We start from the raw sequence: 25,754 nt of genomic DNA on the forward strand, positions 1-25,754 counted from the left end.
AATTCGCATCTCATTTCAAAGTTTAAAGTCATCCGGTTCTCTCGCTTCTCGTTGCTTCATAGAGGATTCGCGCGAAGTATCTTTTCTTTTTTATTTCCCAACACAGGATCAAGCTGGGAAAGAAAGAGCGTCTCGCGATATTGGAATCGCGAAAGGAATTTCTTAACAAAGAGTTAGCGAAGCACTTATAGATTAGCTTTATATCCCAATTTACTCCGGTGGCTTTATTTATTTATTACTTTTTTTTTCAATTAAAACGTAATCGACTCTTGTACGAGGCACCCTTTAATTCACCATTTGGCTGATATCCTTGTAGTCTATTTCACACGAAGCTTCCGATTTCCGTCCTTTGATAGGAATACAATTATATATACACAGGCATTATATCGAGATCGGTTGATGGGCTTCCGCTTATTTGCCAACCAGACTTCGATTATCCACCGAGTGTCAGTTCAATCAACCAATTCCGTTAGTCGCAAACAATAGCAATTACCAGGCTATAGAGAGCTATTATATACTATATATATATATATATATCATTTATCAAATTTCTCTCTCTCTTATTAGATTCGAAAACAATGCTAAATATATACTGATGCATATATAATGTACTATTCGCGTAATATCGCGACGTATCATTACCGTTGTATTTATAGCTCTGCGTTGCTTTTACTAGAATAGTGTACGATTTATATGCAGATTTTACACGGTCTTCTCTTAGATTTATCGCATTATTATCCCAATCCACGCGATTAAACTCTCCGCTCGAAATAATAGCTCTTTTAGAATACTGATTCTTTTCTTTGTTGTCTATTTCTTTCTCCCTTTCGCACATTTTTCCCTTCTCTGTTTGCCCCCTTCTCATCCCCCTCTCACTATTCTTTTAATACTACATTTCTTCTCCATTCAACATTGCCAGACTCGAGTCTCGTAAGATTCGAGTTTAAATGCGCCATTGAGAAAACGCATAATGCGATTGTTGTGCGTGGACAGAATAAAAATCAGTCTACCTCGCAATTTTCCGAACTTCAACTTCTCGTGGCTACCACTTGAGCTACCCTAGTTCCATGTAAATTTTAGTGGTTTGCAATTATACGTGAACAAATGAAGAATTCGCAAAAGAAAAAGATCTTTTTTCAAAGAACACTTTTCCGCAATTTTTCAAGAATTGTCAAATGCATAGTTTTTTTTTTTTTTTTAAATTTTATTCACAAAATCTAAAATCACCCTACATCCACTTTTGTGAACGAATGTCTATCTCCTTGAATAAAGAAGATAAGTCTCTTTCACAGCTTACTGACAATGAGATTCGGCTATTTTTTCCAAAATTTTCTTTAAACATCTATATCGAAAATTTTCGATTAGCTACACGATGTTACACATGTCGAAAACTTTAGTTTTCAATTATCTCGATACTCGATTATTATGGTACTCACACTCTTGCAAAGTAATGATGATTAATGATGGTCCGCGCGAAGTCCATTACATTATGGAATTAAGTGATCGATGTAACTCACTCTAGCCATGATATTGTGTTACTCCCAATATATTCCACGACGAATAATTCAGAATTTTCTGAATTAATTTGGAGAGCGTGACTTGCGTCGCGCATATATACATATAATATCTCATGCTCATGCGCAAAATCAAGACCGTACATATTGCAAGAGGCGCATCGTCATTTCGGAGTCTTTTTATCGTGTCTTTTTGATTCTTCCATTTCTTTCGCGTCACCTCCCTAATTTTATATATCGCGAGAAAAAGATCTATATTTCTTGCGATCTAATTTTTTTAAAATAAGAATAAAGATATTTTATGAATTTTTATTTAATTTTTATGACGAAATCGATTTTTCAGATTTCAATGTGCAGAAATCAAATTAAGTACAATTTGACACGGACGTCACGTTGAGAGAAATTTAATTTCGAGCTTAATTATCCCGGGCATTTAATGTTGAAAAGTGAATTTTGCGGCAAATGATCGTGAGTAATCTATTCCGAATATTTGATAGGATCTCTGGAGGGACATTTATTCCCTCCATTTTGTATATAACAACGGTTTAGCATGTATTCATTATACTGCTGAGCTTGCACGTGGGCGGGCTTTATCTGCTTGCGTAACTAAACAAGATTATTTGTATATTTTTTTTGCTACGCAGTGTAAAATTATTTAAAGATATAAAAGACTTGATAAGAACGAAAAATATGGCACGTGTGTGCATACATATTTATTTATTACGACATATATACATATATATATATATATATATATATATACATTATACATACATATATAGACATATCTGACTTTGACGTAACTAAAAATAAACTATTATTTGCATATTTTTTATTTCTACAAAAAAAAAAAGAAAAGAATTTTTCTTACAGTAAAATTACTTAAAGACATAAAGACTTGATAACAGAATATGGCATCCGTACCATATGCAAATGAGCGCATATATACATATATATATTTATTTAATGCAATGTATTATATATTGTATTATATATTATTAGATATAGACGTGTCTGACTTCGACGTCTGTTTTTACTGCATTCTTATTAGATTCATTCTTCTATTTAGCGCAAAAAAATGTGATCTTGAATTTAATTATCAATCTTATAGTTTTTCGAAGACTAGATTTAGTCTTGAATATTAAAAATTAATAACGATTATAGTTTTAATATTGAATAATTATTTCCAGATTATGGTGAATAATATATCTTAAATAATTGAAATACATATTGAATTAGTCTAGGGCCAGTATTGACGTTGCAAAAATATGGGATTAAATAGATTAAGGCTATTTAATTATTTATCTGCTTACATAACTAAACAAGCGATTATTTTGCATATTTTTTTACTACACAGTATCACTCAATGATATAAAGGCTTGATAAAAATAAAGAATATATGGCACGTACTATATGCAAATGTATGCGTACATCATATTTACTTAAAATGCGACGAATTATATACATATATAGACGTGTCTGACTTTGACGTCTGTTATACTACTGCATCCTCAGATTCATATATATTTATCTCCTACATTTAATTAATCAATCTTATAGTCTGTGCGATGTATTATATATTGTATTATATATTATTAGATATATAGACGTGTCTGACTTCGACGTCTGTTTCTACTGTGCATTCTTATTAGATTCATTCTTCTATTTAGCGCAAAAAAATGTGATCTTGAATTTAATTATCAATCTTATAGTTTTTCGAAGACTAGATTTAGTCTTGAATATTAAAAATTAATAACGATTATAGTTTTAATATTGAATAATTATTTACCAGATTATGGTGAATAATAAATCTTAAATAATTGAAATACATATTGAATTATTCTAGGGCTGGTATTGACGTTGCAAAAATATGGGATTAAACAGATTAAGGCTATTTAATTATTTATCTGCTTACATAACTAAACAAGCGATTATTTTGCATATTTTTTTACTACACAGTATCGCTCAATGATATAAAGGCTTGATAAAAATAAAGAATATATGGCACGTACTATATGCAAATGTATGCATACATCATATTTACTTAAAATGCGACGAATTATATACATATATAGACGTGTCTGACTTTGACGTCTGTTATACTACTGTGTGCATCCTCAGATTCATATATATTTATCTCCTACATTTAATTAATCAATCTTATAGTCTGTGCGATGTATTATATATTGTATTATATATTATTAGATATATAGACGTGTCTGACTTCGACGTCTGTTTCTACTGTGCATTCTTATTAGATTCATTCTTCTATTTAGCGCAAAATGTGATCTTGAATTTAATTATCAATCTTATAGTTTTTCGAAGACTAGATTTAGTCTTGAATATTAAAAATTAATAACGATTATAGTTTTAATATTGAATAATTATTTACCAGATTATGGTGAATAATAAATCTTAAATAATTGAAATACATATTGAATTATTCTAGGGCTGGTATTGACGTTGCAAAAATATGGGATTAAACAGATTAAGGCTATTTAATTATTTATCTGCTTACATAACTAAACAAGCGATTATTTTGCATATTTTTTTACTACACAGTATCACTCAATGATATAAAGGCTTGATAAAAATAAAGAATATATGGCACGTACTATATGCAAATGTATGCGTACATCATATTTACTTAAAATGCGACGAATTATATACATATATAGACGTGTCTGACTTTGACGTCTGTTATACTACTGCATCCTCAGATTCATATATATTTATCTCCTACATTTAATTAATCAATCTTATAGTCTGTGCGATGTATTATATATTGTATTATATATTATTAGATATATAGACGTGTCTGACTTCGACGTCTGTTTCTACTGTGCATTCTTATTAGATTCATTCTTCTATTTAGCGCAAAAAAATGTGATCTTGAATTTAATTATCAATCTTATAGTTTTTCGAAGACTAGATTTAGTCTTGAATATTAAAAATTAATAACGATTATAGTTTTAATATTGAATAATTATTTACCAGATTATGGTGAATAATAAATCTTAAATAATTGAAATACATATTGAATTATTCTAGGGCTGGTATTGACGTTGCAAAAATATGCGATTAAACAGATTAAGGCTATTTAATTATTTATCTGCTTACATAACTAAACAAGCGATTATTTTGCATATTTTTTTACTACACAGTATCACTCAATGATATAAAGGCTTGATAAAAATAAAGAATATATGGCACGTACTATATGCAAATGTATGCATACATCATATTTACTTAAAATGCGACGAATTATATACATATATAGACGTGTCTGACTTTGACGTCTGTTATACTACTGCATCCTCAGATTCATATATATTTATCTCCTACATTTAATTAATCAATCTTATAGTCTGTGCGATGTATTATATATTGTATTATATATTATTAGATAGTGTCTGACTTCGACGTCTGTTTCTACTGTGCATTCTTATTAGATTCATTCTTCTATTTAGCGCAAAATGTGATCTTGAATTTAATTATCAATCTTATAGTTTTTCGAAGACTAGATTTAGTCTTGAATATTAAAAATTAATAACGATTATAGTTTTAATATTGAATAATTATTTACCAGATTATGGTGAATAATAAATCTTAAATAATTGAAATACATATTGAATTATTCTAGGGCTGGTATTGACATTGCAAAAATATGCGATTAAACAGATTAAGGCTATTTAATTATTTATCTGCTTACATAACTAAACAAGCGATTATTTTGCATATTTTTTTACTACACAGTATCACTCAATGATATAAAGGCTTGATAAAAATAAAGAATATATGGCACGTACTATATGCAAATGTATGCATACATCATATTTACTTAAAATGCGACGAATTATATACATATATAGACGTGTCTGACTTTGACGTCTGTTATACTACTGCATCCTCAGATTCATATATATTTATCTCCTACATTTAATTAATCAATCTTATAGTCTGTGCGATGTATTATATATTGTATTATATATTATTAGATATATAGACGTGTCTGACTTCGACGTCTGTTTCTACTGTGCATTCTTATTAGATTCATTCTTCTATTTAGCGCAAAATGTGATCTTGAATTTAATTATCAATCTTATAGTTTTTCGAAGACTAGATTTAGTCTTGAATATTAAAAATTAATAACGATTATAGTTTTAATATTGAATAATTATTTACCAGATTATGGTGAATAATAAATCTAAAATAATTGAAATACATATTGAATCATTCTAGGGCTGGTATTGACGTTGCAAAAATATGCGATTAAACAGATTAAGGCTATTTAATTATTTATCTGCTTACATAACTAAACAAGCGATTATTTTGCATATTTTTTTACTACACAGTATCACTCAATGATATAAAGGCTTGATAAAAATAAAGAATATATGGCACGTACTATATGCAAATGTATGCGTACATCATATTTACTTAAAATGCGACGAATTATATACATATATAGACGTGTCTGACTTTGACGTCTGTTATACTATTGCATCCTCAGATTCATATATGTATATTTATCTCCTACATTTAATTAATCAATCTTATAGTCTTTCAAAGACTACATTTAGTCTTGATTATTTAAAACTAATAACAATTACAGTTCTAATATTGAATTATTATTGATCAGATTATATTGAATTATTCCACAATTGACGTTGCAAAAATACGTGATTAAACCGATGTTAAAGCTATTTAACCCCTTCCTTTATTAATACCGAATGATATTACATTACGATATTTATTTATTATTTTTTAATTAAATTAAAATTTTTTTATATTTTTTAAAATATATTTCTGACCCTATGGTAAAAAATTAGACAAGTTAGGGTTGACAAAGTTAATCGATGGGGTTTGCTCATCGAATACGGTCCTGGCGACAGACTGGCGGCAGAGGCCGCGGCACAAAGAGGCGCTGTTCCTCGTCATTAACGATGGGATGAAGTCGCGGCTTCTGCTGGCTTGCCTTATCGCGCGACTCAGTGCTCGCGATCATTCGCGATTAACTCGCGCCGCGCGTCGTCATTGTCATCCGTCATCATCGCGCGTCAGCGTGGAAGAGTATCTCGCGAAAGCGACACAACGATCCAGGATAGCCGGGGGAACAGTGACGTTTTTCCCGAGGGTGGGCGGTGCCAGGTTAGGTTCCCTCGTTAAGGGTGAGTCCGATAAATTTTCCCTGTAAGCGTTAATTTTTAAATACCATGAATTAATTTTTTTGCGCCGTTTCGTTCGATCGATTGTTTGTTTTTCTCTGAATGTGACAGTAATGTTTGACAAATCATTGATAATTCGATTAACATGCTGATAAGCGATCTTGGTATAGGAGAGATTCTACGTCTTATCCGATGACAGGCGCTGCTTTGTTTATGTTGTGCTTTTTTCGGAGCAGTGTATTTCTGTCATCATTTTTTTTTGTTCTCTTTGTATCAGTGTGGTTCACAAGTACCAAGGCATTTTTTTTCAGATGAGAATCTCTTTGGTCATCAATAAAAACTTGATCGTTTCTTTTTATTATCAAGCGAATGAAATATGTGAATGAGATAAAGAGATTATGTTGCTCATTTATACTGTTCATTCTTAAATCGATGTGCGTTATTTATTTAATAATATTAATATTATTTAAATCAATATTTTTTTGAAAACTGTGCGTATATAATATTTTTTATAATTATTACGTTACGGTATTTCATTATTAAATCATCAAATAATTTATAAATTAATTAATATTACAAATATTGGTACTTTATTATTTATGCTTACTTTAGAATAATTTCTTTCGATTATTTATTAGAATACTGATTGATCAAATAAAAATATTTTTGATAAACTATATATTTTGCAAAACAATATTTCACTACAAGAAGTATTATATTGACACATGAATATATTTTTTGTCATATCACAAAATATATAAAGAATACATTTATAATGTAATATTAAAAAGAGACTTTGTCTCAGTCGTTCATTGAGACTTATTAGAATCCACGAAAAGGGCGAGGTTCGCGAAATTCCATGATCCAGGATCGTAACTAGAAATAAATTTCAAAAGGTGCGAAAGATCTTTTACTTTAATATAAATATAAATAAATGTAGATACGTATGTAATATTATAGTATAATTAATAGCTATTTATTATAACAATTGTAATCCGTGTAAAAACTAGACAAGCAATTATTGTAGGTTTGAAACAAAATAAATTATTAATTTTTTTAACTACCTACATATATTTTTTAAGTTAGACGTACTTAAGAAATTGATCTGATATTTTTACTTTCTATCAAAAGCTTTTCGCCGAAATTGTGAAAGTTAGTCCTTTCATTACTCATGTGCCGTATATCATAGCCACTTTCTGTGGTTTCCATATATTCAATTCAAAGCTGGATTCCTTATTCAAGAGTGCTATGAATACACTCAGACTTAAATGCGACCGTCTAATTCTCAGCTCATAATATCAGTCATTTCATAGAATAGAATGAAATTATTAGATTTATTTTACATTCGGGAAAACATAATAAGAACTCACTTGACTTGTTTATCTCAATATATAGATCACCGTTGAAGGATATCAAAATATCAGCCGTAAAATATATCTGCAAGTTACTTTATTACTTATTTAAAATAGCGAATTTAAATGACGGCGGAACATTATTTTTAGTTTCGCATAATTTATACAAATTCATCATCAGTTGGAAATCTACGTCATTTGTATTACATATAAAGATAAAAACGAGGCAAAATTCATCGAAATAAATGTAGGCTACAAATGTGTTATCGTACAAAATATTGGTACTAAGTAAGCTCGTTCTCGGTTCGATAGAATAACGAGAAAGCCGTCAAGCTGGCGAGCCTAACGAGCTGCGTGTCGACGATGATGGACGACGAGGAGCAGGAGGAGCTCCGTTGCACCGGCAGCGACGTCGAGATCGAGGAGTACACCGACACCGAGGAGTCGCCATATGTCGCTTATCAGGCCGGCAGCGATAAGCTGTTCGATACCGATCGCGAGAACTGGCAGAGGCTCCGCTTCCTGGCCACCCTCGTGTCCGTCGCGATATCAGTTACCGTCCTCGTTATCACGTATCCGCTCTATCTCGAGAGCGTCGCCGCCGTCTCCAGCGCTTACACAGGTAGACAGACAAACACGTACACATACGTATGTGTTATATATGTATATATATATATATACACGTGCTCAAAATAGGTACGGCATACATGCATGAATTGGCCAGAATTGACCGATCGATCATAGAAGGACTTCTCGTAATTCCGGGATTAGAAACCTTGAGAGCAGAATCCTCTCCCCGGGATCGCAATTACTAAGCGTGAAAATTATTTATGGATAATTATTTTCCGCGAAAATGTGATCCGCACGTCGCTATAACTCTCGTTCACCCATTTCCAAAAATACGGGCTCGACGCCTCCGTGAATTATCTACGCGCGAAGAAACAAAAAAAGCAATTGAGTTATACGAAACACTCGACTAATCCCTCTATACTGCCCAATAATAGATGCCCTATCTTTGAAGCGGATGATACTCGATACCTGTATCATAACAGCTGCTGAATAAAATATTCAAATCGGTGATCTTACTTTTCGGACCTTTTTTTCTTAGATTCAGTTTTCCTCTCACGTTTGACATTTGGATGAAACACGTGGATAGAAATATTTATTCGAACGAAATGGAGCCGTTTTTTAAACGTAAAAGAAAATCAACTGGTAACTGTTAAAAATATTAATCAAGTTTAAAGAATTACAACATATTATTTAAAACATTATTATTTTTACTTTTATAACAAATTATATTAAAAATTAATTAGCAAATTAACGCTTTAATCAGTTGATTTTTGTCAAAAAATATTAATTTGCTAAATTAATTTTAAAAATATATGTTAAAAATATGAAAATAGTTATATGTTGTATATAATATGTTATAATACCTTATATTTGTTTATAATAATTTTTAACAATCACACAAAGGAACTGTTCTAGGACTTATAGATTCGAAGTTTAAACGTTTTCGCGAAAATTAAGGCCTGTGTAAGGCCTAGAACATTTCCTGAGGGCGCGTTTTAAAGGTCTCTTCAAGGCTTACAAAACGTGCCCTCAAAAAATATTCTAAGCCTTATACAGACCTTAATTTTTACAATCAAAGTTTAAACGTTTTTCGCGAAAATTAAGGCCTGTGTAAGTCATAGAACATTCGCTGAGACGAAATATATTTGTGACTTCAATTAAGGAAATAATTATTGTTTTTAAAGATCGCTACCAAACGAAACCTTAATTGTTAATTTTTATTTATGTCTCACTTCTATTCTTAATTTAATAAATATATTACTTCTTAATGAAATGAATATATTACGCGAAAAAAGCTTTTCGAGATCTATCATCGCGAAAAAGAAAATATTAATGATAATATCTTATCCTCGATTAATATTTTTGTACAGAAATCAGCTGATTAAAACGTTAATTTGTTAATTAAATGTTAAAATTATGTATATTATAATTATATATAGTATGTAATAAAAATTATAAAATAATAATTTTATATAAAATGTAATAGTACTTTAAACTCGATTAATATTTGTTAACAGTTATCAGCTGATTTCTGTCAAGAAATATTATTCGAGTTTAAAGTATTATAACATAACATATTTTTATTTTAAAATTTAATTAGCAAATTAATGCTTTAATAAAGCTGATTTCTGTCAAAAATATTAATGAAGTTTAAACAAATTTTATATAAAAATATCATTTCTTTTTATATAAAATCGAGGAATAAAAAAATTCGCGATTATTTTGTTTCGCCTTTTTTTTTGTCTAGCTCGCAGCGATTTTTATTAATTCTTCACAGGACTCCTCTTCACTGCCCTGTGTTCCGCCTGCATCTTGGGGATGGTATACTTTGTCGCGAACAGAGTGTCGCCGCCGCCGCCGCTGATACCGAACAGCTTGCGAGTCAGGATACCCCGCTGCGGCCTGATCAAAATAAGCACTCTGTATGCCCTTTCGGGCATCCTAGTCACCCTATCCCTTGATCGGAATAGAGTACTCTGCCACTTACAGGATCCAATAAAAGGCATTACCCTCGTCTTCTCCCTCGTCTACTACTTCTTCTTTTGTCGGAAAAGTGAGTGCCTTGGAGTTGTTATCCTGTAATATAATTACTCTAATGAACGAAATAACATTACGGTCTTGAGAAAAATTTTATTTCGGAAATACTTAATTAAGTGAAAAAATTGGAATAAATATTTTTAGATATATCATTCTTCGTAAAATTTATACGAAATAGAAAAATAAAATAATAATAAAATACGAAATAAATAAATTTAAGTATTTATTTTATATGTGGTGTTATATGAAAAAGTTATAGAGAGATTAGAGGTACTAGCTAGAAATATTTTTCGAGGATTATTATTTTTCTCATTTCTTTTTTTCGGAGTGTATGGTTTTTCCTTCAGTTTTGCACGTTAATGTTTATTTACGAGGGGAACCTTTCCCACGAATGTTTTCAGTGATGAGTCTGCAGCGAATATTCTCCAGCACGACCATAATAGTGGGTCTGTTCATAAGCGTCGATTATGGTCTCTGCGACGAGTTCCGTTGCCGTGGACGGGAGGTTTCCTCGCATACGACGGCCGGCACCAGGGGATCCTGGGGCATCCGGGCAGTTTGGACGTTCGTTTACGTGGGCGCCCTCGCTTCCTTTGCCATGTTCTTCACCTTGTTGGAGCGACATTACACCACCGGGGTAATTTAACCGTCGACCTTTTTTCGCCAATTGAGATTTATTTGCAGTATCAGTGGGATTTTCTCAACGATATATATATATATATATATATATATATATATATATATATATATATATATATATATAGTGACGTAACTCTTATTAAAACCGATCCCGAGAGAATTTCTAATTCCGCGCGATTCTCATTCTCTCTTTCAGCGAGGATTAAAGAAAAACAGAATTTAAATTAATTAGACAAAGAGAGATAATTTAATTCCCACATACGTACAGAAAAATTTTTTTCACCTACTCACAAGTGAATTGTGGCTTTATGAAAGATATCGCTATTTATTTTAATCTGGAAATTCTATCTTTTTTTTTTCTTGGAAATTTTTAAGCGGATTACTTTTTTTATTCGACGGATTAGCTTTTCGCGCGGTCGGCGGATTTTCGTTTTCCGAACAACAACTGGCCGCGATGAGGCGAGTGACGTCCGCGATCTTCTCTGGCTTCCAGCAACAAAACGTGTGTCAAATGTTGACGACGCAGCACAACTCGTTCTTGTACACGGTGTCCCGCTTGGTGTCCTCCCGCGATATTCGTCGTCGTGGCTCGGAGGAGGAGGGCGGTCGGCTGCTGCACGTGACGGATCCGGATCCCACGATAAAGCCAAAAAGCTACCCCAAGCCGCCGGTGATGCAAACTCTCTTTTACATACACGTCATCGCTTTCTTTGCCATCTTGACGTTCTGCTGGCTCGACACTTTGCCCGGCATCGGCAGGGTGAGTGAAGCAAAAAGAAACATGTCTCTTATGTGTGTGATTGCGATTGTCGATGACAGATCGGGCTTCGCGAATTTTTTCTCGGAGATTTCCACAACAAACATTTCATCTTCTTTAAATAATTCTTAATTTCTTTGAAATCATACTTGCATCTCGCGAGGAAAAACCGACTTTTAAAGCTAATATACAGTGTGACTTCTTTTATGTTGAATTTTTTTGCGTATTGACAATTTATTCCAAGTTTGTTATGTCATTAATTATCGTCATTACTGTAGAGAAACGCCTGCAACAAGCCAAAATGATCAGTTTATCTTTTAGAGAAAATTTACAAGACAGCTTAATTAATTCGTTACTTAATTGAATAATTTTTTTAAATGTCATTTCAGGATTTATCACCCGTACAATTGTATCGTACCGTCGAGCAGGGACTGATGTGCCACTTTAAAGGCGGCAAACTATGCTCGAACGTGTCCAGCCACGGATGGACTTTTCTATTCGCTTACATTGTCTTCTCGATCTCGATCCTCAACTTCCTGTCCATGTGCGAGAGCGCGGTATTCAGCGTGGCCGTCGCAACCGTGTCACTTCCGCTGTCTGGTATCTGGTGGAGCATTTACAGGATGGACGTCGACTCTCACGGAGGTAAGTAAATGATGCAACGTAACTTCGATCTGCAGCTTGTTTTACTGAAATTGGCGGATAAAAGTTATTCTTGCATAAATAAATAAATAAGAATTTATTTTTTGCAGTTGTATGAATCTTAAATCTTTATATACATATTTAGGAAATTTAATATTTAATTTCTGTATAAAAATAGAACAATTTTCTATTTATTATTTATACAGAAATATTTTACTTTATCGAAAGACTTGATTTTTCTTTGTAATTTTAATGCGAATATTTTCCCTCCTTTAATTCTTACGGACTATTACAAAGTCATATACATTCATTACTGTCTCAACACGATGATTGCATGTAAATATCTCGAGCTTCGCTATAACGCTTGAAAATTAAGTACGCTTGAGCATAATTCGATTACAAGCCGTTTCTGAAGAGAACCTTGAAATAGGTTCCGTCTCCTGGTCTCCAGGAGTGACGGGCGAGCTGATCTGCGCCTTGCTCGGTCTTCCGGTTGTGCTGCTGGGTCTCGGTTTGCTCGTCAGATCGCACTTCAGAGACACTCAGCTTCCTTACCAGACAATTCAGCCGCCCGATATTCAGCCGCACGAGCCTTGTCACAGATGAATCTCTCTGTAGCGTTTGGTCTGGCATCATGACCTCCATATTAACGGTGATCCACGCAAATGAATTCTGATCGATTCGACGAAACGATGAAATGTTAAATGAATCGTTGCTCTCGCGTCGTATCGATTGGAATTCACCGAATCCGAAAGTTCACCGAGTCCGAATAATGTTATTGTTGTACACTTGACAGATATATTTTGTCGACTGTTTTCAGAACTACAAAAAATCGACTCGTTATTCCTTCGATCGCGAGATCAAGAAGGTAAAATTTTAATTCGCATTTACATTTCGCCAATCTACATCATACAAGATTATAAATTCCACCAATGTCAGTTTCTTTTTTTTTCCTCTAGAGATAAGATTGGAGAGAAAATAAAACAAGGTAAAAATATTAAACTTTCTATTACTAAATATATATCATAAATTTTGTTTAATTAAATAATAATTATAATGGTGTAATAAATTTACAATAAGAATTTAACTAGGATCAACTGACATTGGTGAAAAAATAGTCGAAGATGTTTGAACTTCTATATTGTGTTAAATGCAACTTCTGCGCGCTTGTGCATTCGCAAAATTCACTTTTTTAAAGGTGGAGAATGAAATTGCGAAATGCGCGCGTGTTTTGTGATAAGGAATAGCGCCAATATATATCGATAAATTCCCTTTTTGCGAGAAAGAATAAGAAATAATGCGTAGGAAAAAGAAGGAGACAGAACGACGAAATGCTTCCTATGTATTTGCCAAACGCGACATCGTTATAGCCGATTTATATTTTATTTTGATATAACGAGATGTTTTATATATTTTTTTGAACAATTTCAGATTACACGTGTAATTGAAAATTGGATATAGAAAGGTAAAAAAGAGCAAAGTATAAGCGGAAAGTACTTTTTTTAGCTGCGTGCACAGGAGCTCCTTCAGCTAATAAGATTATATTATTGTACTCTCGACTTAGTTTTCGAACTCGAGCGTATTCATTATCGTAAAAACAAAGTTAGAGATAAAAGTTAGAGATATATATTTATATGATATATTTTAGCGATATAAATATTAACGAGCGTTTTTTTTTTTTCTTTAAATATTTTAAAAGTTGAAAATGAATTGATATGAATCTATTGCAATTTTTCGACTGGTTCTAAATTGCAAAAAGTTTATCAATTTTAATTTGAAATCGACACAAGTCGAGTAATTGATCTCTGTTGAATTAAATCTGCAGTTTATTAAATACAGTATCGTTAAGTCGATGTAAAATACGAGTATTATGGGAACGGAAGAAAATTCCGCGATGAGAAAGGTAGGGTCTTGGACAATCGAATCATCGACAGCTTCGAGCTTCTGGCGATTCACGACGATGTGTTGTTTCACACTCGAGCCAGTTGCTTCCGGCAACATTCGCAGTTCCTGTGCGCGCGATAGCGTAGCGAATTTCGTCCAAACTTGTGAGAAGACAACGCTGTATCTGTTGCACGAATTTGCAGCTACCGCTTTGATATCTCCTCCGCAGTTGTGGAAATATCAAGGTGGTAAGAGCGAGTGAGATATGTGTGTGATATCTCTCTACGACGTTCCACTAACACGATAGACATTACTCTATCACTAACTTTAGCGCACAAACTGTTACGAAAACTAATTATGTGTCCTGGCCGCGCGTGGTTAACAACATTAATATTCAACTATATTATTTATAATTCTCATCATTTAAAAACGAATTTTACTGAAGATATCTGGTCAAGATTTGTAGCTCGATCCTGGCCAAAAATCTTCAATAAAATCAATTTTATTTCTCTTTATCTTGACTTTCATATTTTTTATTCTCTTCATTATATTTTTCTTGTGTTACACGTTTCCCTTTTTCAATATTTTCTTCGTTGTGTTTATTGTCCCACAATGTTTCGTTTTACATTCCAAAATTCTCAGCAACAAAATAATTACAATTATTGCAATAAATGCGTTTATTCTCAGGAGCCTCATATTTTTTTAAAGACTTTATCAATATTAATGAACGTACGATGTAAACGTGTATTTAGTTTTCTTATATAATCTCTTAAGAGTTTTTTCATCATCATCTTCCTTCACTTCATGTCTTTGGGAATGTTATTCTTATTAAAGAATTCTTTCCTTGTTATATCCCCTAGACGTCTTTTCGTAAATTTTCTTCTATTATAACTTCATCTAACTCATTGTATTGTACCTCCTCTTCTTCCGAAGAGTCATCTTCCGCAATTGATCTCTTGGAAATTGTAGCAATAGTTTTCCCACATCCGCCCTATAACTTGATCACGGATGAAAGTTTCCAAATCGCGTTAACCGCCCCGTTTACAAGAATTCCCAGTAAAGCATGTCTTCCTCTCGTCAATCAGAGTGCCAATTACATTTTTTATCCGTGTATCTTTAAGTCTTCCCCCTACGAAGAGTAGCTTTTTCATAAATATATTGCTTGCTTGTATATACACAATTAAAATTATTATTATTAAAATTATATATTTGTTACGTTTAAGAATTTTTACGAATTATTTTTTATTTTGTGAGATTCCTCCGTATTTCATTTTAGATTTTCTATCACTTCTATATTTCTCTTACAAGATGGTTATAAATGCAAAATGTTAACAATACAGAAATGTTTTATTTATATATTTTTATGACTGTAAAACTAAATTTTATTTTATCCTATATTATTTTTATGATAACAGAATCCATAAAAAATTCTTGAGTGTAACATAAATACATAATTTTAATTGTGATTAGATGTGTACGAGAACAATCAATATATCTATGAAAAAGATCCTTTATGATTAAATTTTTTTATGATCTCTTGAAATTTTTTTCTTAACGTATTGTATGTTTTTTATTGTTCTTTGTAGACCGCAGAACATCTGTTCTCACTTGTCGCAAACTTGTGTTAAACTTTTTATTCCGACTTTATACTCCTCTTTATCCCCGGAATGAAATCTAACAATAAGTAATCAAACTTTTCTGAAAGAACAAAAAGAAAAATCAAAAGTTCAAAAGCGGCTCAGAGTGATCTCAGAATGAACGAGGAAAAAAAAAAAAAGATTATTCGTGCCAAAAAGAAAATCGACGAGTCTTGAAGGACTCTTTGCAGTCTACTGTTTGCACATAGTGGTTGCGTTACTATTTCGAAAGAATAATAATGATAATAACAGTAATAATAATAATAATACATAAGTGTCGTTATACAATATATTTGTTATGTGTCGATAAGACGTAAGATAAGACACGTGGCGTAGTTCGTTGGCGATTACTGAATTCAGGCTGTAAGTTAATTAGACCGTAAGTCAAAAAGGAAAATATTAACTTTGTTGGAAGTGTGTCAATATCGTATTCTATATATAATATATATGTATATTGAAAGGAAAACAATTATACGTCCACATTTTTTACAATAGCAGTAATAGCGAGGCGTTTTAAGAGAAAGTAACTAATTAACGGTTGACTGAGTGCAACGATAATAAAATTAGGTGCGCCACTCTCTCCGTCTCTTGCAGTCTCAGTAGCTTCGTCTATTATAAATCGACTATCGCTGAATGTTCACAGTAGTAGTAGCCTTCGTAATAAAGTTGATTATACTCTTGCGCGTTGTTTAGCATAAAAATAACTAAACTAATTGAAGGCTTTGGCGCAAGAAAAAAAGCGGCGTCTATTTTATCAATTTTTTTTCTTTTCTAGAAAATAACCGAGCTTCTGACATTTTTTTACTTCAACATAAAATCGGCGTAAATAATTTATTGTTTGTTATTTTTTAATTTTTAATATACACGGTTACTCTTCACGTTATTCTTCGCTTTTTTTTTAGTTGTAGAAAAGATGTAGCTTTCATAAAATTTGAATTTAACTTCTTATATTGCGCCAGAGCTCTCAATTTCAAACGTGTACAAGGACAAATTTCTTCCGCATACACTTTCTAAATATATACACGTATATGTTATATAATATTCTACATATTTGTTAATCTCTATTAAATACATAAATATGTGTGTGCGGCGGGTAGTGTAATAGAGATATACGATAATTTATTTATAGACGCCAATGTATACGTCGCACTTATATAGCATAAAGCCAAGAATGATCAGATGAAGGAATTGAAGTGCAATTTGAAGAATTGTTAGACTCAGTGCGTCCTTCCCCATGTTCGTTCTTAATGGATTAAAATTAAACCGACGAGAACTTTAGTCAAAATAATATTTAATTCGTCGCGCATTTCCTCCACATGTGTAATCAAATACCAAAATGCAATAATAGAAACAGATGTTAACTTCTTTCGCACTTTTTTTTTTGCATTAAATTGCACTTTCAATATTGAGATATTTCATCGCAAATTTCTGTCCATTTCGCGTTTCTTTATAGATATCTCGCTTTACTGAATATTTATTATACACTGAGTGTCTTCCTGATAACGCATTGCGCAGAATTCCAATTGTGGCGCCTTTAGAGAGAACAAATATTATGCGTGATGATAGTAATTATTGAGAGTTTCTCGAACACAGAGACAAATATCATAAGCAATAGATTAATTATTTCCGTCGTCAATGATTCCGTCGTCAATATCCGCCAAAATCGCGGAAACTACGTTACATAATTCGCGTACGATTGTAATCATATTTCGTGGCTTTGTCGAAGTACCTTTAGACGCAATTGCGATCAAGTCAATACGTTGCGAATTGTGAAAGAGAATAATATACATTATTATTGTCTAATATTTCCCTGATTAAATTAATTACAGATGTCAGGTCGCATCGTATAATTTTGCGGGAAATTATTTACGAATGAAAATGCAGTTTCGCTCAAAATTATAATGCTGTTTCCACGCATCATAGCTTTGAGCGTTTTCGGTGTCATTAATATGATATATTATAAATGTATTAATATATACATCTATACATATATATACTTATATAAAAAAGCATTGTTATATCTTTTATCTCCTATACGAAATATGTCTCATTTATAAATCAGTTCAAAGTCAAACGACAATTCTTAATCAACTAAATCCTTTTCTATTTGTTGCAGGCAGTAAGATTGATTTGCGAAAGAATAGATATTCTTGAAACTACGATTAAAGCTAATACTGACCTTAATGAAATGTCTTCAATATTTTGTTAATAATTTAAAGAGCAGTGTAAACAAGCAGCCAGTTAACTAGTTGTGTTTTCATCTTTTTTGGTTTGCACAAATATTCTTAACGTTATTATTAACTTTATGTTCTTAGCTCTTACTAAACTGATTGATATATTATTATTTAGATAATTTCATATAATATCACGTTATTTTATTACATTATCATGTTGCAAACTTTTCTGATGATACATAATATTTTTAAATCAAATTCTATTATTTTCCCTTTCAATAAAAATTTAAAAAATTGATTTAATTTTGATATAAAGGCGAATGACTCCGTTTATTCGAAATTTAAGCAGAAATCGATAGCGTCAAAGTTTGCGGGCGACAAATTTGATCGTTCTGTGTACGTCACCTACCCTGTCCGACATTTTTTTGCCACCGCGTATGTAATCTTCGTATCGCATTTCGGCGAGAGTCTCGAAGTCCAGTATTTCCATGATTCGTTGACTGTATACCGAAGCGGCGACGGCGAATGCCACTTCCGGTCGCACGTGCTCGTTGACGATTTCGTCGGCCACGCAGATCTGCTTCAGCTTCCCGGTGCGCAACCCGCGGGCGACTTCGAGGCTCTTGTCCGTGATTTGTCGGCCAATTCCGCGTGTCTGATATTCCGGATCTGTCCCTATGTAGAAAATTTCCATGGCACCGCGCGCGTTGTACTTTTCGAAGATGTCTACTCGCGATTCCACCTGATAACACGATTCTTGATAAACGATAAGCTTGTTGAAATTGCTATAAATATTTTGTAGATTATAATAGCCTGTTGTATTATTTGATTTATGTAATAAGACAAAAGACGCGCGACTTCTTGTTAATAATTTAATTAAACGATTAATATAGATGCATATAATTTTTTAAATTATACATTTTATGAAAACTTTTTTACGATTTTCTTTTAAATTTTATATTTGATGAAGAATTATTTGTGGAGTCTTTTTATATTTATTAGGATTTTTAAATAATGAATATTTTTTAAACTTTAAGGTATAAATGCAATTAATGATGCGACAAGATAGTCACTTTGCACAAGAATTATTTTATTTTACTTGAGACAAACGTAAAATCTCTTTAAACGAGATGATGTATGCAGGTAGCTTGTGAAGATTAATTATTATCACGCGAAAAAAGTCGCGATAGCAGCTAAGCTTATCGTTATTTACGAAAGAATTTTAAGATATCAAGGAAATTTAAAGAACACTTGTATTGACACAGTTGATTGCAGCGTGTATAAAGTGATTTAGGTAACAAACTCACGTCGTCGAGGAACTCAATCAGATCCCGGCACGAGCGATATTTGATGTTATTTTCTACAAAAAGAGCGAAGGAATCTATTTCTCCCGGCTTAGGTGGCTCCTAAAAATAAAAAGAAATATAACACTTTGTGTACAAGCTATAATAATTCTCCTCAGCTTTATCTGTACTTTAATACGTGCGTAGCATCATCCGATATATCAGCTGAAATATATAATAAGCTAGTAATAAGACTCAATGTTGTAATGTTAGTAAAATAACTCTTGAAAATTTTGATAATTTGTATATTTTATTTTATATTTTTTGATGATTTTTATATTTTATAATATCGCTATCAATATTAATAATAATAATAATTAGAGCTTCCAAGCACAGAGTGTTTATTAATATCAACATACTGAAGATAAAATGTACAAAATATCAAAGATAATCAAGATAATCGATATATTGAAGATATATATATAAAATATATGTATAAAACATCAAAAATATCAAAATGATTGATTATTTCGACAACATCGAAATATGCGCGAATTTAATCAAAACTGATCTACGATGTAACGCTTATACTTTACATGTAACTTGTTGAATGCTACAGCGACAACGCGGTCCGATCGATCGACCGCGATTACGGTGCACCCATCCTTGATGACCTCCCTGAAGACCAGTTGCATCTCCTCAGGTGCACCGGGATCCTCGTACATTCCCATACCGATCGCGATGCACTCCTGGCGCATCGATTTCCGTTGCACGATCATAGCATCCTCGATCCGGTCCTTGCTGAGGATCCTGAATTCGATGGCGCCGGTGCAATCGGTGCCGAGACAGACTGGCATAGCTGATCTGATTGTGAGCTTCGTCTGGAAGAAAGACTATACGGCATCGCTAAGGCTGATCGATACGAACGCCCGGGTTTACACTTGTCTTGCGCATCCCGTTCCGGTTTTTATCACAAGATTTCGTATCGTATCGAATCCGACAACAACATGGACTTAATGGAGCGTAAATTTTTGTACTACGAGCGTTTATATATTAGCAGAATACGACGGTCACTATATAAAGAATAGAGAGAGTATTTTTAAAAATATTTTATTTAAAAACTGATTTTTATTAATAAAAAGAAAAGTAAGTGCCACTATTTCGACTCACGATACGAAATTTATAATTCTCAGAACACACACAGATATTTTGTCACATAAATTATAACTATACTATTTACATATTTATAATTTATAGAAAAGGTTTATTTTTATTATTATTACTATTATTATTATTATTATTATTATAGTTAATTGGCAAAGAGAGGAGCGAGCGAGCCTTCACTTTTAAGCACCAAACGAGATATGTCTAGTCTATCCATATCTCGTCGTCTTACCTAGTTAATTCGCGAGCGTGTCTTCTCTGCCGGCAGAGTGTGGGCATGCTCTTTGTGTGTGCAGAATAATGGGGATAAAAATTGCATCGCAAACTCCCCATTATAGTACAGTTCCGTTTGATTACAGATACTATATCGTAGCAACATTTGATAACCGCTCTCATGTGTGAGTAGCGAGTCACTGGCGTATTGCCTTGTTATCGTCATTTTAATTATTTTATCATAGTGGAGAAGTGTCTTACCTCACGAATTTAAAGTTTAAAGTCGGAAGCGAGATTCTGATTTATTAAATTTTTTACATACTCTATAATTTGTATTTTACTTAATAATTAACATACATATATAATATATAATGTAATATATAATATTCTACCGAAGGTATTTACTTATTTCTCGATAAAACAATATTTCATATAATATTGATGTTGATATATGATTTACACAAGGAATAAAATATGAATTGTATAATTCATTTGTCTAATATTTAGTAATGAAACAATTAAAGGAGAGACACACGAGAAAAAGAAAATGCAGAATTATCGAAAAAAAAAAGAAAAAAAACATTTTTCTAAGTTTTTTCTAAGCACTTTATAAAACTGACGTTGTTTTGATTTTGATAAATAACGATAAAATTGCCTTTTTATAACAATAATTTATAAAAATATTATGTAATCTTATAAAATGTGTAGCTAATTTTAACGTATTTTGCTATCGCATGCGATCGAGATGTTCGTGTTTGACAAGTTTTTCCTCTTTACATTTGATTTGTAGTGTGTTTCTGAGATGTCAGGGAATATAGCTCTTTTGAACATTATCCTAATTCTATTACGGCATTATCGTTATTACTAGTGACAGTAGCGACCTATTCAAGTAACATCAATGCGCAATCAATTTGTCCATCCGCTGTGATGTAGTTGCATGAATTTACATGCAAATGTAATATTTTATAGCATACTTTTATTATTATTAAACATGTTGGATATATTTTATAAAAAGCAACATATTTTTCAATCGCTATAGATAGAGAAAAAAAAAGAAATTATTTATAAAGATTTTTGTTTGTTTTAACTAACACAATTAATCTTATTATTATATATATTTTGGAAAATTCTATCTTATTGCAAGTTTTTCGCGAAATTCTATACAAAATATCAAAATTTGTTTTTTATCTAAAGTATCACATAAAATACTTTTGATCCATTCGTGCACTATAATCTCGCATAAAAAAATTCCTTTCAATTTAATTTATATAATATATTATTATATATATTTTAATTCTTTATCTAAAAGTTTTTAATTTAAAATATTTTATAAAAAAATATATTATTAAAAAGAATATTACTTGCGCTCTAAAAGTAAAGATTGATAGAAAATATAAATAAATGACGTGTAAAAATAAACGCGAGATGATATTGCAATTTTATATATGTGTTTTAGTGTATTAAATAGATAACAAAAATCTAATTAGCCGTTTAATTAAGTTTTAGGTATTTAATAAAAACGTATATCTTTCTCGATTGCGCTCCGATATTATTTGTTTGTTTATTTTGCTGCAAGATATTTCTTGGACAAACAATGTGGAAACAAATCATTTATTGACTGTGTGCATTCTAAAGGTTCAAATAAATGACTTGTATATTTTTTAAATTTTTCTCTTGCGTATATAATTTTGAAATCTTGTATAAAATTTAATCTTACTGTATACTTGCGAAATTATTACTGCATATAAGCATGATAAATGTATAATATTATATATGATGATATATATATATATATATTCTATTTTATAATTTTTTAAAATGGGTAACAAAAATTCGATAGTAAAAATCAGAGATAGTCAGAATGCAAAGACGTTGTTTTATAAAATCGCAATTTTTGTTTGCAGAAATGCCAAAATTACACGATAAACAACTTATACTGCGAGTATCTTGGCCACTAAGACGCATTTTTTGTGGTCTATTTTCTCGCCGAGCTTTTTACCGCTGAATTCGAATTCGTCGTAGGAAACTTCCATCAACTTCTCGAAGTTGAGTTTTACGGCGATCCGTTGCGAGTACCTGGACGTCATGATCGCGGAAGCTAAGGTCGGCACCTTGTCTGCGTTTGTCAACTCTTTGTTGCCATTTATCGTGATGGGTATCTTTTTTATTTTGTCGCGTCTCAGTTCCTTGCCGAGCGCTAATGATGAGTTGATTAGCGACTCACCTATTCCTCGTTTCCCATAGGCGGGAAGAGTCGCCAGGAACGTGAGCTCGAGGATACAATCGACATTGTAATGCTTGAAAAGATTTAGCCGCGAGTCTACGTTTATCATAAAATCCACCAAACACTTGGACGACTTATATTTGCAGTTGTCGCTGAAGTGCTCGAAGTAACTCTTCTCCGAGTTATCATTGAATACCTGAGAAGTCGAAAAATGTATTAATCTAAGAACACATAAATAATTGTACATAGCAAATGTTTTTATCAAAGTTAAATTGCTGTTAAAGTGAAATATTATAACAAAATGTATTCATAAATTTAAATGTTTTAGATTAATATTTTTAGTTAATTATTAATATAATTAATTAGATTAATGTTTTACAGGAGCTTGAAGAAACAAGAACGTTCGCTCACTTGAATTTTGTTAAAGCAGACGCCAACAACCTCGTTCGTAGTGATATCGATAGCTACTATACTGACACCGTCCTTAGCAGTGTCCAAACAAAGTTCTATGAGTTCCTCGGATGCCCCAGGTTCAGACATCATGTCCATGTCTTTAGACACGGACTCGTGGACGCAGAAACTCTTCCTTATCACGTCGAGAGCACCCTGCAAGGTCTCGTCTGTTAAAGTTTCGAATTTTATCCGACCATCCTCTATCGAGCCCCAAGGCTGATAATAACACATCCTTTCGCGAGTTTTGCTGAAAAACAACATCCTATGAGTTTCGAAAAATGAAATTCAGCAAGATTGATTAAATATAATTAAACTATTTTTAATGTAAAAATAAAAAAAAATTCATAAAGTATAACGCCATATTATCATAGTGTTAAATTAAAAAATTTAGTATCTAATCCTGTTATTAATTGCACGTTGTATTATTACGAAATATCATTGCTTATTTGTTATTCAAGTTGCCTATCGCACTTAATTGCTTTTCAAAGTTTTGATGCTACATTTTCACTTAATTACTCATAGATATATATACACAATAACTAATTGCTAAAAACATTGACCACGCAAATGAGAAATACCATAACTTAAAAAAAATACAATCAATATTTTTTAATGGATAGCAAGTAGGATGAAATAACGTGTTTTGCTGTTGCAATCCAAGAGATAGTAGTGCATACTTATTACACGACAATTAGTGCTCGCAAATAGATTTAATATTAATTGATCCTGCTATACTCGTGACTCTAATTTATATAAGTATACTTATATAAATCATTATATAAGTATACTTATATAAATCATTATATAAGTATACTTATATAAATCATTATATAAAAATCAAAATTTAAACATATTTATTTCTCGATAAATTTCATATATTATTATATTTAATTTTTACATATATTTGTATATTAATTTTCATATATTATTACATATAATTTTTACATATTTATATTATTTTATATAAGTATATATATAGAAAATAAAATTATGATAAAGTAATTGGAAACACACAAATTGTAATTAGAAAATATTTAAAATTCTTTTTTTATAAATATAAATTTAGATGATAAATAAGCTAGTAAGAGCCAGACGCAGAAATTAGGTACAACAAACTTGTTTTTAAATTCTTTTTTATTTAATTTGAAGATTCTTTTTTTAAACAGCAGATCCATTAGTGAAAAAAATACAAATATACATATCCTCCTACATAAACATCTGCGCCTGCCATATTAGTCTAAATTTGTATTTATATAGAGCTTTTTTATTTTATTATTTTATTATAGATTTTATACGTATTTTTATTGGTACCACTTGATATAATAAAAAAATGACAAGTTAAATATCATTTTAAAATTCTCAAGAATATTCGGGTAATACCTCATGTTTGTGAAGAGATCTCTTAGCACGATGACTGTCACTCGTATACTGAGGGAGTTATCGACGATAATCATGCTCGTAGAATGCGATTGAATACAGCCTATATATACTTATCGTGGAATGCTAGATATAAAATTTTATTAGATCTCTCCAAAGTATATGAATTTATATAGATACATAAAAACGAGCATGTTATAACGAAATTTATTATTGAAAGTAATATAATAATCAATATAAAACAGTATACAAATGTACAAAATAGTTTGTTTAGTTTAGATTATGTATTATACGTGTAAGAGTAAACATTTATACACGACATACATATATATAATTATTGCTGCGTTGTTTTTAATATTGTTAAATTAATTATATCATTTTATAACACAATTAATGACAAAATTTTAAATCAGATTTCTTATTCTTTCTTGAAATTTGTATAGATGATTTTTTATTCTTTCTGGATTTATTTATTTTTCTAACATATGTATAAGTACATTCAATATATGTTGTATTTAACGAGTATCAAAGTTGTGACTCTCTTTTATAATAATGCTATTGGAGAACTTTCAATGCGCGCTTGCAGTTAAGTACAGCCCTGATGATTAATACGTATTTTAGACATACATTGATAGCAAACACATGTGAAGATAATGTATCATACAG

At 31.5% G+C, this 25,754-nt stretch overlaps 3 protein-coding genes across 10 annotated transcripts in view; 1 reads left to right on the forward strand and 2 right to left on the reverse strand.

The window, feature by feature from the left end:
- The window catches only part of LOC145946138 (uncharacterized), a 165,467-nt gene extending 141,433 nt beyond the window's left edge, over window positions 1-24,034 (forward strand). For 4 of the 7 annotated variants that reach the window (XM_083055607.1, XM_083055609.1, XM_083055611.1 and 1 more), the window contains exons 6-11: window positions 8,347-8,656; window positions 10,382-10,657; window positions 11,043-11,278; window positions 11,774-12,040; window positions 12,427-12,682; window positions 13,110-16,363. In XM_083055607.1, coding sequence (XP_082911733.1) covers window positions 8,398-8,656; window positions 10,382-10,657; window positions 11,043-11,278; window positions 11,774-12,040; window positions 12,427-12,682; window positions 13,110-13,285 — 1,470 coding nt within the window. In that variant the 5' untranslated portion in view covers window positions 8,347-8,397 and the 3' untranslated portion in view covers window positions 13,286-16,363. Of the gene's footprint in view, window positions 1-6,437; window positions 6,686-8,346; window positions 8,657-10,381; window positions 10,658-11,042; window positions 11,279-11,655; window positions 12,041-12,426; window positions 12,683-13,109; window positions 16,364-23,639 lie in introns of those variants that run through there. The other 3 variants (XM_083055610.1, XM_083055612.1, XM_083055613.1) reach the window with 3 other exon arrangements.
- LOC145946141 (uncharacterized) lies at window positions 16,095-21,194 on the reverse strand. Of its 2 annotated transcripts, XM_083055617.1 has the most exons (4): window positions 21,054-21,194; window positions 20,254-20,538; window positions 19,682-19,780; window positions 16,095-19,116 (listed from the first exon to the last, which is right to left on the reverse strand). In XM_083055617.1, the coding sequence occupies exons 2-4, from the start codon at window positions 20,512-20,514 to the stop codon at window positions 18,736-18,738; spliced, it is 741 nt and encodes a 246-aa protein (XP_082911743.1). In that variant the 5' UTR covers window positions 20,515-20,538; window positions 21,054-21,194; the 3' UTR covers window positions 16,095-18,735. The 2 variants fall into 2 exon arrangements, with proteins under 2 accessions (XP_082911743.1, XP_082911742.1); XM_083055616.1 differs by having other exon boundaries at window positions 16,096-19,116; window positions 20,254-21,114.
- On the reverse strand, window positions 21,415-25,136 carry LOC145946140 (uncharacterized). The gene is made up of 3 exons (XM_083055615.1): window positions 25,092-25,136; window positions 23,670-23,958; window positions 21,415-23,454 (listed from the first exon to the last, which is right to left on the reverse strand). Exons 1-3 carry the CDS (start codon window positions 25,094-25,096, stop codon window positions 22,966-22,968), a joined length of 783 nt encoding a protein of 260 aa, XP_082911741.1. The 5' UTR covers window positions 25,097-25,136; the 3' UTR covers window positions 21,415-22,965.
- Between the last annotated feature and the right edge of the window lie 618 nt (window positions 25,137-25,754).

This window comes from Prenolepis imparis, unplaced genomic scaffold, assembly GCF_030444845.1.
Source record: "Prenolepis imparis isolate NDT839.2.m4 unplaced genomic scaffold, iyPreImpa1.0 SCAF_15, whole genome shotgun sequence".
Classification (NCBI taxonomy): domain Eukaryota; kingdom Metazoa; phylum Arthropoda; class Insecta; order Hymenoptera; family Formicidae; genus Prenolepis; species Prenolepis imparis.

What these genes read in the sequence shown, in the direction of transcription:
- LOC145946141 (XM_083055617.1), bottom strand. Translation starts at nt 20,514, where the DNA reads ATGCCAGTCTGTCTCGGCACCGATTGCACCGGCGCCATCGAATTCAGG. An exon ending in TAGCATTCAACAAGTTACAT is followed by an intron (nt 19,781 to 20,253) that starts GTAAAGTATAAG and finishes TTTTATTTTTAG; the next exon opens with GAGCCACCTAAGCCGGGAGA. An exon ending in TGATTGAGTTCCTCGACGAC is followed by an intron (nt 19,117 to 19,681) that starts GTGAGTTTGTTA and finishes TCGTGTTATCAG; the next exon opens with GTGGAATCGCGAGTAGACAT.
- LOC145946140 (XM_083055615.1), bottom strand. An exon ending in TCTGCTTTAACAAAATTCAA is followed by an intron (nt 23,455 to 23,669) that starts GTGAGCGAACGT and finishes TCGACTTCTCAG; the next exon opens with GTATTCAATGATAACTCGGA.